The sequence below is a fragment of the Asparagus officinalis genome, chromosome 4, assembly GCF_001876935.1.
Source record: "Asparagus officinalis chromosome 4, Aspof.V1, whole genome shotgun sequence".
Classification (NCBI taxonomy): domain Eukaryota; kingdom Viridiplantae; phylum Streptophyta; class Magnoliopsida; order Asparagales; family Asparagaceae; genus Asparagus; species Asparagus officinalis.
The window spans coordinates 35,630,520-35,650,471 of NC_033797.1; the positions used below are offsets into that span (position 1 = coordinate 35,630,520).

The 19,952-nt window shown below is 38.6% G+C and overlaps 1 protein-coding gene across 1 annotated transcript; it reads right to left on the reverse strand.

Moving 5' to 3' along the window:
- Positions 4,772-5,425, reverse strand: LOC109835891. The gene has a single exon (XM_020403871.1). The coding sequence runs from the start codon at positions 5,292-5,294 to the stop codon at positions 4,962-4,964; it is 333 nt and encodes a 110-aa protein (XP_020259460.1). The 5' UTR covers positions 5,295-5,425; the 3' UTR covers positions 4,772-4,961.

Consider the following 19,952-nt stretch of genomic DNA (forward strand, 5'->3'; position numbering starts at 1 on the left):
CAAAACTAGCCTCAGGTCCCTCATCTTGAGAAGCCTCGACTGGTTCTCCTGAGGAAGACTCATCTAGACGAATGACGTTGGTCTTGGCCATCTCGGCCGCTACTTGAGGTACCTGTTCCATATCCCTCGACCTCATCTATCTATGGATGAGGGTGGAAGTAGGCTCCTCCTCGGCTGTCTCAGCCTCCGTTGGAGGAATGTACTGATGAAGACACTTCATAGGCCTAGCAGATGACCCCTCTTAGGAGCAACCAAATAAACAGTAGGCGTCGTTGCCGCTTCTTCTATCCTTATGACCCGGTCGAAAGCCTTCTCCTGGTCCTTGTCATAAGGGGGCACATTCCACACACCAACAACCCGCAAGACCAAGTTGTCAAGCAGATTGTCGACTCAACGAGAACCAACGTCGCCTTAATTTGGTCAAGTGTATCTCTCTCGGCAATAGTCAGCTCACCCTCCATGAGCGCCTCACTTCTTATTTCGGACCAATTAGAGTAGCCCAACTTCAGATCATCCCCCACGACCCAAACAAACTTTTCCTTCTAGTGCTTGTGAGTGTCTAGAAGACCGGTGATGAGCCTGAACTTCCCCACCATTTGAAAGTAGAAGCGGATCTCCATCTAGTTCACCTTCACAACCATCAACCGGCCCAAGACCTACAGAGATGGCTTGATCACCAACCAGTGGAAGATCACAATGAACCCTACCAAGATGACAATGGCGTTTGGCTTCATTTGCGTCGGCGAAACCCCTAGCACTGTGAACACTTGTTTAAGGAAGGGATGTAGGGGTAGCCGAAGACCAAACTCTAAGTGCCTCAAGTAGAACGGATTCCGCTCAGGCCCATGATCACAGATGGCCTCCAACCTCGTAGGGGCCATCAGATCGTATTCCTTAGGGATGTTAAACCTCCCAGAGAGCGTCCTCATCTGGGACTGCGTCACCTTAGAATGGATCCCCACCGGGAGAGCTCAACGATCCACAGGCTCAGATGTCATCGGAGATTGCAGAGATGGTCGCTGGAAGAGATGAGAGGAAAAGTTTTTAGTTCGCTAGAAGGAATTTTAAAAGGCAATAACCGACACCCTCAGGCCCCTGGTCCTATATATAGGGAATTGCCGAAATCTAGACCGTCAGATCAAATTTTGGTCAACGGTCGAGATCAATTTTCAAAATTCGAAGCGCCATCTCACGGATCGAGACGCATCCTGCTCACCTGGAGTAGCCCATAATCTGCTAGGAAAAATATATTTGCAACAGTCAAAAGAACGTGTAGTGACGTCAGCCATGTTAATTCGAAGGAACTTTTTAGTTCTCGCATTTAAAGAACTCACGTCCGTCCAAAGCTATTCTTATTTTACTCGGACCCGGCCAAAGCTGACTCTAAGCGAAAGGGGCCAACTATTATGGTGTTCCCAATCACCTAAGTGCAACCCTTTCCTAGCAACGGATAGATGTACATCTGCATGCAATGCCCCAATCAGGTTGGCAACCGGAGACTAGTAGGGAAGACAACTCAGCCATCTTGTCGAGTCGACATTCCATCATGTCGACCCAAAAGACGATACTTGTCGCCCCTCTTTTTGTCGAAGACCACTCACAGCGAGTCCAATCGACCAGCTGACTCGATACCTTACGAGGTCGACTCGAAGGGTGTTACTTCTTGGCGAAGCTAGAGGATAACTTTAGCCTCGAGCCTCTCCCATTAACAACGAGTCAGTGTTGTATTTAATGTTTGGCAGGCGCTATCATACCTCTAACCTCAATAGTCTTTATGACTCATCGGACCACGTCAGCACCGTCATACCTCCGATCACCTCCCATTTAATACTGACGTGATCTCTCTTCCAGTTGTCAGCCGACACCTGTAAAGAGAGTCCTGACGCAGCTGCCAGCCGACACCTGTAAAGAGAGTGCTGACGCAGCTGCCAGCCCACGTTTCTTCAGCGTCATCCTGTGCTCGGTCACAATGACGGTTATGCCCCTTCGGCACTACTATAAATGTAAGGTATTATTCCCTCATTCGAGGATTCTGATTCGAGGCTGAGAGGATTCTCATTCGGGGAGGCTGAGAGGATTCTCATTCGGGGAGGCTGAGAGGATCCTGATTTGATTCTGATTTTTTCTAAAAAATCAGTGTCTTCTACGAATCATACCACACACATAATAACTCATAGTTCTTTTTTCCCACTCAAACTCACTAGCTGACTTGATCGTCGGAGGAACCACGAGGGAACCAGTTCCCATCCTCTCACGAGTTTTTACTTATGCATGCTTCAGTCACTCAACTCAAGAACCAGACATAAAGTCGGGGAAGAAAGCGGTCGTTCATCAATAGTCAACAACTCCATCCAATAGCGGATATTATTGACTGTGTAATCACTTAACATCAACAGTTAGCTATGAAGTTTGTGATATAAAATTTATACAATGTTTATAAGTTTTCTAGTTTTTTTCCCGTAATAAGATGATACCCATACAAGAATTCTCAATAGAAATGGATCTCTTCAATATGGATCATCTATTACGTATACAATAAAACAGTACTTGTCATTGATTGCATGAATGCCAAGTAGTAATTTATTTTAGTTCTATTATTATTGTTGTTATTATTATTACTAACGTTACTATTACTATTGCCATTATTTTAATCACAATATACATCTTATCTAGTATTAAACATGTCATTTCAATTTCTGTATATTAGAGCATCTCCAACAGCTTCCCCATTTCTCACTTTTAGAGAATTTAGTTACGTTTTTGGCCCAACAAATTCCCCATCTCATTCCCCAAAATAGGGATGGAGGAGAAAAAATGGGGAAGCTTCCCCAAATCTGCAGCATTCTCCAAATTTTTGGAGGAAAAAATTGATTCTTCAAAATGGAGAAGCTGTTGGAGTTGGTGTAAAAATTAGTTGGAGAATATGACTTTTGCTTCCCCATTTTGAAGAAAATTTTGAAGAAGCTGTTGGAGATGCTCTTATGCATCTTTTCTATCCTTTCTTTCCAAACCCACGGCCATCTCTCTAGAATTTCGGTTTGGTTGTTTGTAGTAATTCAGGAACTATTATGTTGGAATCGGATCCACAGTATATTTAGATTCAGACCCTTTTTACTATTAAAAAAATAGGGAGGGATCACTACTCTAGCAATTATTGATTATCTGTTTGATATTTAGTATTTTTCTTTAAGTACAATTTTGAAATGAGTGCAATTCAGATGGTATGGTGAGTGTTAAATATGAAAAGAAAATTCTTAACTAACCACTAGATAAACAACAATTATTATTAAAAATAATAGTCTTTTCGGTTTTTTTTTTTTTTTTTTTTTTTAAAGTTTTTTTTTTTTTTTTTTTTTTTGAAATAGAGATAACCCAAATTAATGCGTCCTAAGCAACGAGTCATTTTCGCAGGACAAGCTATCAATTTTCCTGATTTTAAAAAGTCCACAAGCAATCGAATATGTATCCAGATTCCAGCGTCAGTGGGATACAGCTCATTACAACGACCTGAAGTACTGTCGTCGTCCGATCTTTAAATCGAAATATTACAAAACTGCACCTGTAGTTGGAGCCCCACATAAAACTTTACACGCATTGCTGATGGAGGGACAAACGAAAGAAGTCAAAAGAATGGCTAAGGTTCTGTTTGTCAAAACTAGCTGAAAGCTGCGAGATTATAACTGAAAGCTGTCAAGCTAGTTGAAAGCTGTGAAATTGTAACTGAAAGTTGATAACTGTGTAGCTAGGTGATTGACTAGAGCTGTTTGGCAAAAGAAGCTGTACAACTAGCTTAAATTTGTTAAATGACTAAAAAGGTCATGTAATATTATTGATATAAAATTAGAATTATTAGGGACAAAAACGGAAGAAAAAAATTGACAGCTCCTTCCCAAAGACAAACGCTACTTGAGATAGCTTTCCAAAAGCTACTTGCAAAAGACACAATCTCCAAAATAATCTCCTCCTATTTTTGGTCACCAAACAGCTCTACTAGCTCATTGACCAAGTCAATAAGACACAAGCTCTTAGATAAGACACTTTTTTTGGTTGCCAAACAGTGCCTAAATATAATAAACCCCCCTCCCCCCAAGTTTGGACGATTACCAGAATACCCCCTTAACTTTCAAAATATAAAAAAAATCCCTTAAATTTAGGTGTTATCCGAAAATTCTCCTTTAACTTTCAGATTTTTGTCAAAACATCCCCTAGTTTTCTGATAAAATCTCAAAGTTAAGGAAGATATCTTGATAAAATCTAAAAGTTAAAGGAAGGGTATTGTGATAATCCTTATACTTAAGGGGTTTCTGATATTTTAGAAGTTAAAGGGGGGTTTTTCAGTATTCATCTAACCTTAAGGAGGGTTTTTTTGATATTAACCCTTAAAGAATCTATATATTTAAATTTTAGATGTTGTTTGTTCAATTATGAATAAAGAGGCACAATTCAGGGAAAGATTTCCTTATCTTTTCGCTATTCGAAATAGTGACCATTACTTACGTACAAGCGTTATGTATTTAAGCAAATAATTAGGGTTTATTATTCCAAACTTGTGGCCTTCTGGCTTGCTCTTCATATTATCTCGTTTACACGATTAAAAAAAAGGTAATTAAAAAAACAGAAACTTTAACGAGACAAGTACTGATTTAGAAATAGACCTAGAACTAGAACTGTACAAGACCCTGACCATGCTTTTTTAATTCTTAAACAGCTAAACTTTTCGATTTTGATATGCTTCTAATTAATTTCCAGCAGTCAAACAAGTATAGGCTAATTAATAAACAGATTTACGAACTAAATTTATCTTTTAAAAAAACTTAAAAACAAACTCATTTACATCCGAAAATCTCTCCCGTGTTAGAGGGAGAGGGGGGAAAAGCCAGCCAAAAAATGAAACGAAATTTAAAAAAATAAAAATACAAATTTCCCTCGGCTTTCGCGCTCATCTCCGATCAGCCACTCTACTACACGGCGACCGCCGTATCAGCTTGCCTCAAATAGACCTCATTAGGTTTAGCAGTAGAATTGTTGCTATCATCTCCAACCTTAGATTTCAATTTCTTCGACATCTTCATCTTCCTCCTCCCTTTCGCGTCATCGATTTCAATCTGCTGTTGCCTGCACTCTTCGCTGCAAAATGGGGCGTCTCCTTTGTACATGAACAGCTCGTCGCCGACATGAAGAGGGGTCTTACAAAGGAAGCAGGAGTCGAGAAAATAGTGAGGCTTCTCTTCTGAAACAGCTGGGTCACAGCTGAAGAATAGAGAAGAGAATTGAGTGGAGCTTGATCCCTCCATTGATCTCAAGCTTGGATTAATTTGTAGGTCGAGGGGAAAATGAAGGGTATAAATTGCACGTACTTCTTCCTTCTCTCTTAGACTGGCGTCTTAATTATTAGACTACGGGATTTGATGCAGGGAAGGAAATGGGAAGGGTAGAGAGTTTATAAAGAGGGAGGTGGCTCGAAAACCGTGCTGGTTTATGGGTGGCCCATGTGAATCCATGGGCTGTCACTACTCACGAAAAACTTATTATCACAAATTTATTTATGAGGAATAAAAAAATAGATTCCATGTGCCAACCATCGTGATTCAATGGCACGACTATTAGTATTTGCAGAATTTTCCCAAAAATATATGGATTAACCCGAGGTTAGATGATTTCACTTTGTCTAAAATGACCACCATACAATAACGGCTTGGTTTAAAACGACAACCATACAATAATAACATGGCATGTCAACATTATATGATCTTCCATCATCTGAGTGACTAGTTTGTTCTTAGTTAATCCTTAACATGATCATGTTACGTATAAGATTAATTTCACTCTCTCTTAGAGTGTAATTTGGGCTCTAACGTCACATGTTAGGCCGTAACCATGTTTTTCGTAAATTAATGGGTCTTAAACAAAGGTTGAGAACCAAATAAACGAAAAGGTCAAATTCTTAAGTATTGAACCTACGTACCTTTCTATTTTCCTACACTATTTCTTAACTAATATGAAGCTATACTCATACATTAAATTCCCAAAGGTAGAGGCTAAATTTATAAGTTTTTGCCTAACTATGTTGGCAATAGTTATACAAATCTGAAGTCATTCCAGAGCGATAGGTTGAATTAAATTGACTTTGAATATATATATATATATATATATATATATATATATATATATATATATATATATATATATATATAATATATATATATATATATATATATAATAATATGGGAAAAGTGAATCTAAGGTGACACCCTAGGCTCCCACCTAAGGACGCGGCATAGAATCACAATCATTTCCTAATTTTTTTTGCGATCTGCTCCGTTGAACTTGATCTACACGTTCTTAAACCCAAACACACTAATTTTGGGGTGAACCCATCGTGTTTTGACCATTTATCCACTCGCTGCAATTTTAACGGTTTCGAATGAATAGAACTTTTTGCACGGCTCAACGAATGGTCAAAACACAACGGGTTCACCCCCAAAATTGGTGTGTTTGGGTTTAAGAACGTGTAGATCAAGTTCAACGGAGCGGATCGTAAAAAAAAATTTAGGAAATGATGTGATTTTAGGCCGCGTCCTTAGGTGGGAGCCTAGGGTGTCACCTTAGATTCACTTTTCCCTATATATATATGTGTGTGTGTGTGAGAGAGAGAGAACTTAAAAGAAAACTGAAGTGTTTAACATTCAACCTTATTATTGTAGCACAGTGCCATTCCTTATAAATGCTAGCTACTCCAATAACCAAAAATTACAAATATTTCTTATCCTTTAAGCTTTACAATAGCCATAACATTGGTGAGCGAAATAGTGAAAAACGATAATTCATGTCTTAGCATCTTTTTATTTCTGAAGTGAAATTTCATATCTCATTAAATAAATAAATTCAGATAATTTTACTACAAGGAAAAAAAAGCGACAATCTTTTTTACTCTCTCTCTCTCTCTCTCTCTCTCTCTCTTCGAAAGGGGACTCGGTTCAATGCATGCATCAACAACCCACATGCAGCCGTGACCACTTTTAGCTGGTGGGCCGTGGTCCATGGACAAAAAACCTCAGATTTCGACAAATAAATTTGGGTGCCGCACTATTTTCTGCACAGTGAATCAATTTCTTTCCTTTTCTTCTTTTATAGTATTAAATTTATGTTCGTGCTTTTAGCTGTCTTTTTTAATTTAGATGTTGGTTTAGAGTAAGAGTACGGCTTATAAGCTTGTGATTCTTTATTTCTTTTTAACCATTGTTTTAATGGGCACTTATGATGCTCGTTGGAGGATGAAAGAGATAAAAAGAAATGAACATTAAGTGAGTCCCCTCTAATTTATACTATTTTCTCTTCTTATTTTTTTTCCTCTCTATCTCTCATGCATGTCTTAATGAGTGTCCAAGGATACCTGTAAAAAAAATCCTAAAAACACTTTAGAGTGTGTTTCATTTGTATAATATTCGAGATTGTCACCTTTTATCGCGCTTCAAGGTGACATCTCGGATCTCTTCGTCATCCTCCCATTTTCTTGCTTGCTTAAATTAACATCGTATGTTTACTAATTTGCTCAATTTAATAACAACATAGTTAAGGTAATTAAGCAAGAAAGTACTTGTAATTGGAATTTTTGTAGTTGACGCGTGTTTGGACTTGATTGACCACGCTTTTATTGGAGTTTACATCTCGAGGGCAGCTTTAGGTCCATAATGCTGGCGCGATCAAAAGCGCCCATGATGAGTTTAGTACTGGGATTTCACGTGTGAGCTCTGAACCCCAAATTGGTTCGCGTAAATTTGAAGTTAATGTCACGTGCCATATTATTAAAGTAGAATAAAGCAAAGGAAAGGGTATCAGTAAGGGGCTGTATCTGCTACTAGATACAGGGGCTGTTAATTATAGTAGAGACAAATTACATATGTGTGTGTACTTTTATCCGCAAAATTTTTTGATTATATCCGTAGTTATTTCAATTATAAATGTTTGAGGAGTACCAATGTTGGGTTTCAATTAAACACGTTTGTTTGATTATAACTGTATTCTGTAGTTCCTTGAGAGTGTAGTTAAAATTAACTATTGTTTTATGAAGAAAACTTATGATGAATTTGCTCTTAAATCTTTTTATAAAGGGGTTAATGTAGGCCTGTCCAAAAAAGCCTGCCGACCGGGCTAGAACCCGGCCCGGGCTAGTAAAGTATCAACCGAACAAAGAAACCGGGTCGGACGGCCCGGACCCAGAAGCCCGGCCTGCGGACAGCAAACGGTCACCTTTGGCGGGCACGAATCCGGGCGCGGGCCGGGCGCGGGCGACGTCATAACGGTCACCAAAGGTAGACTCGTTTTCGCCAAGCGGTACACTAAGTGACTGTAGTGGCTGGGCCACTTGTGACGCGTTTTGGATCGGGTCGGGTGCGGGCCGGGACGCGGTCCGGTGCCAATGAACGGCCAAATTAGATCGTCTTTTGATCGTTTGCGCGCCTAAAAAGTCGGTAAAAAATGGCTATTTAGTGAGGTATTTTTGGTCATTTGCCTAGGAGGCTGCCTCTATAAATAGATGGAGGTTTTCACTTCTTCTCCTCACACCAAAACTCATCTACTTCTCTCTAATACTCTCTTATACAATCTTATACTCTCTTATATATACTCTCTAATAATCTCATATACTTTCTAATCTTTCCATCAAATGGCTTCTGAAACTGATTATGAAGAGCAAAACCTATCTACCGATCTTGAAATGAGTCCTACTACAACAGCTACTCCTACCGGTACTAATCCCGAATCCGGTGGTGAGGTATCTACACTAAGAGCTCTTAAAAGGCCGAGATCCGATGTGTGGAATTTTTTCTAGAAGATAGACGTCACCAAAGATGAACACGATAGGATCATCACCCAGAAGGCTAAATGTCTGTTGTGCAGAAAGACTTTCCAAGCTCATCATAAAAGCGGCACCAACTATCTCAAACGTCATATAGAAAAACACAACAAAGACCAGAATCCTCAAGGTGATATCCGACAATCTATGATTTCCCAATCATCCTCTTTTGATCGTCTCGGTAGTTAGAATTATGACACTGCCCGAGTCAGGAAATGTGTAATCAGGTTTATCATTCTTAAAACCTTCCTTTTAAATTAGTAGAAGATGGTGAATTTAAAGATATATTTAGAGATGGTTTTTATCCCGCATTTATAAAATTTTCTCGTCAAACCTGTCAACGTGATATTTTAAAACATTGTCAGGAGGAAGAAGAAAAAATAATTTTTTATTTTAAAAATTTAAACTGTAGATTTTTTTAACTTCTGATATTTGGACATCTAGAGCACAAACTGGTTATTTATGTACCTAGAGCATCAAAGTGTGTTATGAGAACTAAAGTTGAGAAAAAATTGAAGTGTGGCCCGAGAACTAAATTGAGAAAGAACTAAGTATGACGACCAATTTAAGTATGAAGCCCAAGAACATGAGTCAAAATAGCTTTTTACCCTTAAATTTTCTTTGTGGATTTAAAATTCTTTGTAAATTCAAAGGTCATTCTCTAGGGATTCAAAGAGGTAATTTTAATAGATTCACAAGTTTCTATCTTCTGTGATGTGTTAAAGTATAATCTTCAACTCTTGTTAAAAGTTTTGAATCCGGTATAGTAAGGAAACTCTAATACGATATTCGAGCAATCGTGATTCAAAACTCAGCAAGCAGCTATACAAAACAATTTTTTAAAGAATAGTTATGTGTAAAATAAAACTCTTATGGCCTGTTTGGATGGAGGGTAGAGAAGGGGAGGGGAAGAAAAATGTAAATTTAACATTGTTTGGGAGTTGTATTTAGGAGGGTACGTAAATGAGGGGAATGGGGGGTGGGGGTGGGGAATTTGTGCCAAAATGTTACACCCCAAATTGAAGGATAATGAAGGGGAATGGAAGGAATGAGAATTTTTCCTGTGAACAGCGAGACACAAATTATATCTCGAGGAGGGGGGCACACCCACGAGGGTGTCTCAGGGCACACCCGAGACACAAAAATGTGTCTCACCACCCTCCCGCGTGAGACAGCCGATGAGATTTCCAGATCCAAATTTTTGGGCTTATTTTCGGATCTAATTCTTTGGGTATAAATAGGAACTCGTTCCTAGGGTTTCTTAAGATGGTTTGCAGAGGTTTTAGGCGGCTGCAGAAAGAATTTTTTAGATCTGAAAGAGAGAGAACTTGGAGCGATTGTACAAGAAAGAAGTCTTCTTGGGTAAAATCGAAGTCTCTTCATCTTTGGGACGAGCTTGCTGGTTGTGCAAGTCGTCGATGTTCTCCTTCATAGTAGAATCTCCCTTTACCCCCTCCCGTAGACGTAAACAAGTTTGTCGAACCACGTAAATCTCGTGTCTCACATGTTCAGTTCGTTGTTATGATTCCGCAACTCGTCGAGTTCATATATCTCGTTATGTTTAGTTCGAAGAGAATTCTCCATATTATTCTACTTCTGATGACTTTAATTTCCTCCACTCTACTGATCATGCTTCCCCGTCAACTACATCACCCACTTCTTCACCTTAGTTTTCCTTTCGAGATCTCCCTGACATCTCTCCCTCTCCTTTTGTTGACTCTTCCTCACCCGAGTCTTCTCTTACACCATCTAATCCATATCCCGTGGACACAACTCTCACTCCAGAAAATACTATTGATCTCCATGCACCTGCGTCAGCATCTCCCCCGCCTGAGGTTCCTCTTGCTCTTCATTGAGGCACACACCCACATGTCATGCCCGTCCGATATGCTTCAGTTACTTCTTATTCACCTATCTTTCATAACTTTCTTGCTGTCATTTATACTATTATTGAGCCAAAGTCCTTCCAAGAGGCAGTTCAAATTTCAGAATGGCGACAGGCTATGGCTGAGGAATTTCAAGCATTTCAACAAACTCATACCTGAGATGTTGTTCCCTGTTTTCCTGGGATCTCTCTTGTTGGCAGTAAATGGGTTTATAAGGTCAAGTTTCGTCCTGATGGCACCATTGAATGTCAAAAAGCTCGTTTAGTGGCTCGAGCTTTTACTCAGCAACAATGTATTGATTATGAGGAGATATTTGCTCCTGTTGCTCAGATGCTCATTATTCGTACTCTCCTTGCGGTCACTGCTACTCATCGTTGGCCCTTATACCAGATGGATATCAAAAATGCTTTTCTTCATAGCTCTTTATCAGAGACTGTATATATGCAACCACCTCCAGGGCTAAATATTCCTCCGGGACATGTATGTCTCCTTCGTCGTGCTGTTTATGGTCTCAAACATGCACCATGCGCTTGGTTTGAGTGTTTTCGCGATGTCGTGCTCAAAACGTGCTTTATGGAAAGTCATCAAGATGCTTCTTTATTTGTTCGCACTACATGGCGTGGCAGAGTTTTATTACTCATCTATGTAGATGATATGATCATTACAGGTGATGATATGACAGGTATATAATACGCAAAATCTCAGTTGCAACAACAGTTCCACATGAAGGATCTTGGATCTCTTCGATATTTTCTTGGTCTAGAAATTTCTCAAGGCCTGCGGGGTGTATTACTGTCTCAATAGAAGTATCTCTCAGATATTCTAAATCAAGCTGAGCTAACTGACAATGCAACTGTCGATACTCCACTCCAACAGAATGTCAAACTTTACTCTACTGACGGTGAGCCTCTATCTGATCTTACCTTATATCGACATCTTGTTGTCCAATTGGTCTATTTGTGCATCTCTCGACCAGATATCTCTCATGCTGTTGGTATTGTCAGTCAATTTGTTGGTGCTCCACGTTCTGTACACTATGCTATCTTATTACGGATTCTTCGGTACCTCCGGGGTACTAGCACTCGCTCTCTTTTGTTTTCTGCTACATCTAAGTTAGAGCTTTGTGTATATTCTGATGCTGATTGGGCTGGTGATCCAACTACCAGAAAGTTACCACAGATTATTGTATATTTCTTGGTGATTCCCTTATTTCCTAGCGAAGTAAGAAACAAGATGTTATTGCTCTTTCCAATACCGAGGCAGAGTATCGTGTAATATCCACAACAGCTAAAGAGATTATTCATCTTCGTCGTCTTCTCAGTGATTTCGATATTTCTGTTACGACTCCTACTCCTCTCTACTGTGATAATAAGAGTGCCATCCAGATTGTTAATAATCCAGTATTTCATGAAAGGACCAAACATATTGAGATCGACGCTCATTTTTTCCGTCACCAAGTTATCAAGGATAAGACAATTCTACTTTCTCATGTCTCATCCGCTGACGAGCTTATAGATTTCTTCACAAAGGCCTTAGCTGTTCATCGGTTCCAGTTTTTTGTACGCAAACTCACTTTGTTTGATCCAACATGAGTTTGAAGGGGGCTGTTGATAATAGTGTATTGTAGTAAGTTTTAATCCCATATTGTTTGGGAGAACACACCTCACACTCATCTACTTGTATAAATATATGTGCACACTCAATATTCAACTAAAGAGAAATTTACCCAAGATTCTCTCTCTCTCTCTTACTTTAACACCTCGATATTCAGACCTAGATCTGATATTGAGAATAGTGTATATCTCACATTGATGAGATATATTACTTATGATCTTGTTTCCATCGCGAAACAGAAATATCGAGATTGGCTTGAGTTTTTTTTAAAACAAAAGTCAGAGCTTTCTCTCTAGGTGATTCGCTTCCGCGGCGAGTGGTGGGCTTATCGGCCACCAACATTTCCCCTTTCTTTCAATTACCTAAGTGAACTCTCAAACATACCATTAAACTTTCTCATAGGGGAAAAAGACCTTTAAGAGATGTGATGCCGTAGCACAATCATGGAAACTGATTCATCAAGTTTCAACAAACAACTAATTTACATCACAAGGATAATTATATAAACATGGACACAGAAGATCTCTTATTCTCCCCTTCCAATCAATCTCCTCCTCAAATAGCTTTCTTCGTGCTGATCATCTCCTGATGCACAGTAAACGTCGATCGCCTTGAGTACTTCTCTGATTGACTTCAGTTTACACAGCAACCACAGCTTCAGCGTTCCTCACATGAATCTCATAAGATTCGTAAGTGTTATTATTACTAATCTTGGACTTCAGTTTCTTGGACAACTTCTTGTTCCTTTCTTCTGCTTCGTCGATGTCGATCTGCTCTTGCCTGCACTCCTCACGGCAGAAAGGGGTGTCTCCTTTGTACATGTAGATATCATCACCCAGATGGAGAGGGGTTTTGCAGAGGAAACAAGAGTCGAGAAAATAGCGTTGAGGCTCCTCATCCGATGAACTTTGGTCCCAGGACGTCACACGAGGAGACCAAGGCATGGACCTCAAGCTGGGCTTTCTGATCATCCTGGTGTTTGCGTAAGAGGAGGAAGAAAGAGATGAGAGAGATTCGAACGATGAAGGAGGACGGCACATACTCGCTAGAAAAGTTTACGAGCGCTTGTAGCTAGCTAGAGTGGTTTTGTGATATTATTGGGATGGAGAGTTTGATGAGAGTATTTTGAAGAGGGAGAGGTTGGAAGGTATTTATTTAGTTAGAGAGGGAGAAATAATTGGGGGCTCGGGGCCGCACTAATAAGCAGCCGGTTTGTGAAGAATCCGTGGGCAGGGTACCCAAATGCCGCCTTGGCGCCTTCACAGTCTACAATATGATAGGTTCGGATAGCAACCCGTACAATATTATAACACATTTATTTCAGACGATGATAGGCGTGTAGTGAATTTTTGTCCAAGGTGCGTCACGACTCACGTTAGTTGATTAAAAAAAAGTTGGTACAATATTAAAATGAGAATTATCGGAATAGAATCTTACATTTGTAACTTGTTTGGTGGAATATAGATTTTACTTTTAATAAAGAAAAAAAAAAGATCTTATCCTAAACACTAATCTTCATTTACCACTATTCTGTCTCTTTCCTCCTCGAAAATGTATTTTAAATGCGCCAACAGAAAGAAACAAAGACGGAAAATGAAAACGATTCGTTTGCTCAGGTTAACATCTCATTTTGTTTTCTTAATTTCACTTTCTTACTCAAATTATTTCTCATGAATCAGTCCCTGTTTCAAGCCTCTGCAAAAGGATTCGTGTCGAACATAAGTCTACTGATTTTTACTGCGGGTAATATCTTTATGTTTATTTTATCTAATACGCATTCACGATGCAATTATATGGGCGAGTATTCAAACAATTAATCCCTACTTTGAGCCTCATTGAAAACAATAATAATGGAAATAACTACAACCTGCCCGAGAGGTTCGGGTCCAGAGCAGAACACACGTGAGAAGGCTGTCAGTAGATTAGATCGTGAGCTTGTCTTTTGTTGGGCCTACATAATAAACCTAACAATAATTCATTAGTTTGATTTGATAGAAGAAAAATAATTAACGGTGCGTGCTCAGAGCTCAGGGGACAATCATTGAGCTGTATAGATGAGTGCATGTGTCCTTCTCAGCATCTCATCAGTTATGACTCACTGCCACCAGCTCAAGGGCCTACAGAACCGTTCAGCGTCATTGGTACTATGCAGCGGCGAAGCCGGGGAATTTTTTTTTTCTTTTCTTTTCTTTTTTCCCTTGGGTTAGCGATGTAATCATCATATTATATACTAATTAAAAAAAGTGATAAAAATAACAATTTATAAAATTATTACATATGTAATGAGTGTTGGGGGGTAATCGAGCCCAAACTAAAACTCTCGTTTTAGGTATTGGTCCCAACTCTCTTTCTAAACCTACAACTCTTTTTATTAATATCCAATGCGGGACTATACTCACATATTAATAATCTTAACAACTCCGTCTTAATTTGTAAATATAGTTCAACTGTCAACTACACATCAAACTTCACGGGATCCACTAATTTTTGCATCACTTCACTCGTATGTTAACCAAATCACCAACTATGTACCACTTCATTCATGGACTAATCAAATCAGGCATTCAGCACATGGCTATTAGACTTCCATATGATCTTGCGCCACTTCACTTATTGTGACTAACTAGACTATATCATGTTGAGTTCGTGATGATTCAAACAGTTGAGAAAGAAGCATTTGAAGGAGTTGGGGCACTGCTGTCTTCTACAAACAACCCGCAAGCAACTGTGTTCGCTACAATCTCCTGTAGCCAATCAGCAGTCGCTGCTGCTATTGGAGAGAGACCACCCTGATGCCGCATATGTGAGAAGGATTTAACCCGCAGCTGCTGTGCTGCCGTATGCCATGAAGCAAAGGTGCAGACCTAGTGAGAGAAGCAACAGAGAGGGTTTCAGTTTGGGTTTGGACTCTAATTAGGATTAGTTATACTATCCTAATTAGGATTGGATTGAAGAAATTAATTGAAGAGGAAAATCCAATTAGGATTCAAGTTAGAGTTCTAATAGGATTGAGCAAAATCAATCTCTATATATTGTATCAATCCATGGGTTTAAATAACAAAAAAAATAGAGATATATATTCTATAATTGTTAGGGGTGTATGGTTTCAACCTCTTGTAATCTCTTGTCAAAAGTAATGAGATCTTTCTCCTTCTCTCTGTAGACGTACACAGATCATTTTGATCAAGTGGAACCATGCTAAATCTTGTTGTTTGCTATTTGTCTTGATTGGTTGGTAGATTTAGGGTTTCTTGTGTGTTTAAGTTTTTCTTCCGCTACTCGAATACTCCAACAATTGGTATCAGAGCTGCTATGGTGACCAAGACGATGGTGACCAAGTTCGAGGTAGAGAAGACGGCAAGTCGAATGTTCTCTTTTGGAAGATGCGCGTCACGGCGTTACTCGCGAAGAAAGGGGTCCACCGATCCCTAGACGGTTTTGAGAAGATGTCATCCACTTTGGATGTAGATGAGTGGAAGGACATGGATGTCTGTGCAAAGGCTACAATTATCCTATGCTTGTCAGATAAGGTGCTCTACAACCTTATGAATGAGAGAACGGCAGCGGCTATGTGGTGCAAGTTGGAAAGCTTGTATACGACGAATAGTTTGTCAAATAAACTCTTCAATAAGAAGCATCTCTATGAACTTCGGATGAAGGAATGTACGCCTATTCTGCAACACTTGAACACCTTCAATAGGATTATTGATGATTTTTGTTGGCTCTTGAGGTGAAGCTAGAAGAAGAAGACCAAGCTCTTTTATTGCTGTGTTCGCTTCCACCCAGTTACAATCACTTGGCGACTACCATCATGTATGTGAAGGAGACTTTGGAGTCGGAGGATGCCATCTCGATGCTTCAGAATAATGAATTCATTAGGAAGACAGACACCAAGGAGGAATCTTCAGGTCTAGTGGCCAATGTGAAGAAAGGGAAGTCAAAGGGCAAGGAACATGGCAAAGCTCAAGGAAATTCTACTTCTATTGTCTGCTTTTGGTGCAAACAGCTAGGTCACTTCAAGAAGAATTGCAAGTCGTACAATGAGTACTTGAAGAAACAAGATGGCAGGACTGAAAACAATAAGGATAATCATACTGGTGTCATAGGAGATCCCTGTGATGTACTGACTGCGGAGTCAGGTACGGGCAAGTATACCGATGATTGGTTACTTGATTCAGGGTGCACATATCACATGTGCCCAAAGAGGGAGTGGTTCAGCACTTACATGCCTACTTATGGAGGATCGGTTCCCATGGGGAATGATGCAGTGTGTCAGATTGTTGGTGTTGGGAACATCACAATGAAGATGCACGATGGACAGGAAAGAACTCTCTGTAATGTTCGGTATGTTTCGGACTTAAAGAAAAATCATCTTTCGCTGGGAGCTCTTGAAGTTCAAGGGTGCAAGTTCAATGGTGAAGGTATCACAGTCACCAGGGCGCTACTGCTATTCTGAAACTTTGGGGCGCACGAGAAACTTGTACAGACTGGTAGGAAGCATTATTGAGGGTGAGGTTTTAGCCGTAGCAGAGAAGACTAATTGATCGAGACTTTGGCACATGCGTCTAGGACACATGAGTGAAAGGGGTCTGCAAGTTCTCCACGGCAAGGGCGTGCTTTCAGGAATAAATCAAATCAAACTTAACTTTTGCAACTATTGTGTTATGGGGAAGCAACGTAGAGTATCTTTCTCTACTTTGTAGCATAAGTCCAAGGGGTTGCTAGATCTTGTCCACACTGATGTGTGGGTAGGGGTGTCCAAACGTCCCGCAAAATCGGGGCCCGGGCCGGGCAAAACCGGACCCAGACCCGGTTACCGCGAGCTAGGTCCAAGCCCGAGGCCGGGCCTAAGTGTGTTGTGCTCCGGCCTGGTCCGATTTTTTTGGTTATTTTAAATTTTTTATTTCTTTAAATTTTCAATAATACATAACCAAAAATTAAATAAAATTTTAATAAAAAATAATCATATTATTAATCACTTGTAATTACATAAATTACAAATATAAAAAGTTATAAAAATTAAAATGATAAAAATAACTTTTTTTAATAATCAGTAAATCATCTATAATTATAAATTTATTTTGGAATTTATCGCATAACAATAGATGAATACATCCCAACTAGATTGGCACCTACTCATCTATATCACTATCATTTGTAACTGTTTAATTTATCACAAATTTTTAACTAACTAATAAAAATTATAATTTGATGAATAATATTTACTCTTTATATCTATCTGCTAGTGCCAACTCTTCAAATTTTTCTTTTATACCAGCCATCTGATCGATGTTTTGCGTTCTCTTCTCGTACCTCTAATAATATTGTAGGCACATTGCTGCATGTACAGTATACAGATCTAACGATATCTTGTGATCGTCGATCAAACGTCCTGCTGTGCTGAAGACGGATTCCGAAGCTATCGTGAAAACCTGCACTGTTAGTAAGTCACGAACCATGATGGAAAGTATAGGATATAAAACTATTCCATATACTTTCCACCATTGTAAAATATCTAAACTATTATTTTAATATTTAACTAAAGATGCAATTAAATATTGATCAATTTCAGAAACCTCCGCTGATCATACAAGTCCAGATCCACCAGTTAGCTCAGCTACCATTGATTCCCTATTAAAACTCACACTTTTGCCCTGACTTGAGCTCGTAGAAGCAGAAACTGTAGAATGTTGTGTAGTTACACTATATTTAGCTGCATACTCATTATATAATCTTTGAAAATAATTTCTAATAGTATTATGATGAGTAAAAGCAGTAATGGTTTGACCATCATTAGTGTCTATAATCATATTATCGTACAATGAATTTAACAAACTTCGAAGGCCAATATCCTTCAAACACGGATCAATAAGAACCCCAAACCAAAAATAATAGGAATATGCCTAAAATACTTATTAAATTTACTTTTCATTTGAAAAATTATATTTCCAAAATAATTATCCATGCGGTATTTATTAAAATTTTTTGAATATTTAAAGTAAAGCAGCTAAAGTAATGGTTAGATAATAACCGTCAGATAATAACATAGTAGCATCATAAAAAACTTATAACATCTTTTTTAAATTACTTATAACTGTTCATTCATCCTCAGTTATTCCATACATGCTACCAGAGCTAGAACTAGAAGTATAGAAAACGATAAAATCATTTATAATGTTTTTATATTCTATTACTACATTTAACATTGCATAGGTAGAATTCCACATATGGTCAACATCTTTTGAAATTAGTCTAGATTTTAATTTTATTCTTTTATAGAATTATTTTTATCTTTTAATTCTCTATTCAGAAGCATTATGAGCATAAGCTACTGACGTAACATTTTCTATCATGGATTTAATTTTACCAAATGCACTTTGAACAATTAAATTTAAAATATAGTACACGCATCTAATATGAAAAAGATCACCATGACATAGAAATAGCAGAGATGTTTTGATAAAATCAATAGCTACATTATTATTACTTGCATTATCTAGTAAAAGAGAAAATATTCTTTCTAAAATTTCTAATTTTATAAGCTCTTTAATTATTAAATTTGCAATATTAATACTAGTATGTAATTCTTTAAATGTAATAAAAGAAATAACTCTTTTAAACATTTACTAATTATCATCAATCCAGTGTGTTGTGATACATAAATAACCGGTTTGTGTTCTAGATGTCCAAATATCAGAAGTTAAAGAAAATTTACAGTTTAAACTTTAAAAATAAAAAATTATTTTTTATTGTTCCTCCTGATAACATTTTAAAATATCACGTTGACAAGTTTGACGAGAAATTTTTTTAAATGCGGGATAAAAATCATCTATAAACAAATCTTCAAATTCATCATCTTATACTAATTTAAAAAGAAGGTTTTAAGAATAATAAACCTGATGACGTATTTCCTGGCTTAAAGTGCGTTATAAGTCCAACTACCGAGACTACTAGAAGATGAAGAATAGGAGAGTAAAGATTGTCGGATATCACCTTGAGGCGTCTGGCCTTTGATGTATTTATCTAAATGGCGTTTGAGGCGGTTGGTGCCGCTCTTATGATGAGCTTGGAAAATATGGCCACACAACGCGCTTAGCCTTCTAGGTGAGAAGCCTACCGTGTTCATCTCAGGTGACTTCTATCTTCTCAAAAAATTTCACACACCGGATCTCGTCCTTTTAGGAGATCTTGGTGCATAATCGTCGCCACCAGAGTCGTGATCAACATCGGTAGGAGTATGATGAGTAGCTGTAGCTCATATAGTAGAAGGACTCGTTTTAAGATCAGGAGTTAGGTTTTTCCCTTCATAATCAAATGAGGAAGCTATTTGATTGAAGAATTAGAGAGGAAAAGCGAGTATTAGAGAGAAGTAGATGAGTTTTGGATAAAAAAAAACAAATAAAACCCCTATATTTATAGAGCCAACCCCTTAGATAAATGACCAAAATTCCCTCAAATTTTGGCCTTTTTTGACCATTTTGGGGGGTATTTTGGTAAAAACCCAAAATATAGCCGGTTTTTGCCATTATGGTCGGACCAGGCCGACCCGAGCTAGGCCCGGTGTGGGCGCCGATGAAGGGGCTCGGGCCCAAGCTTGG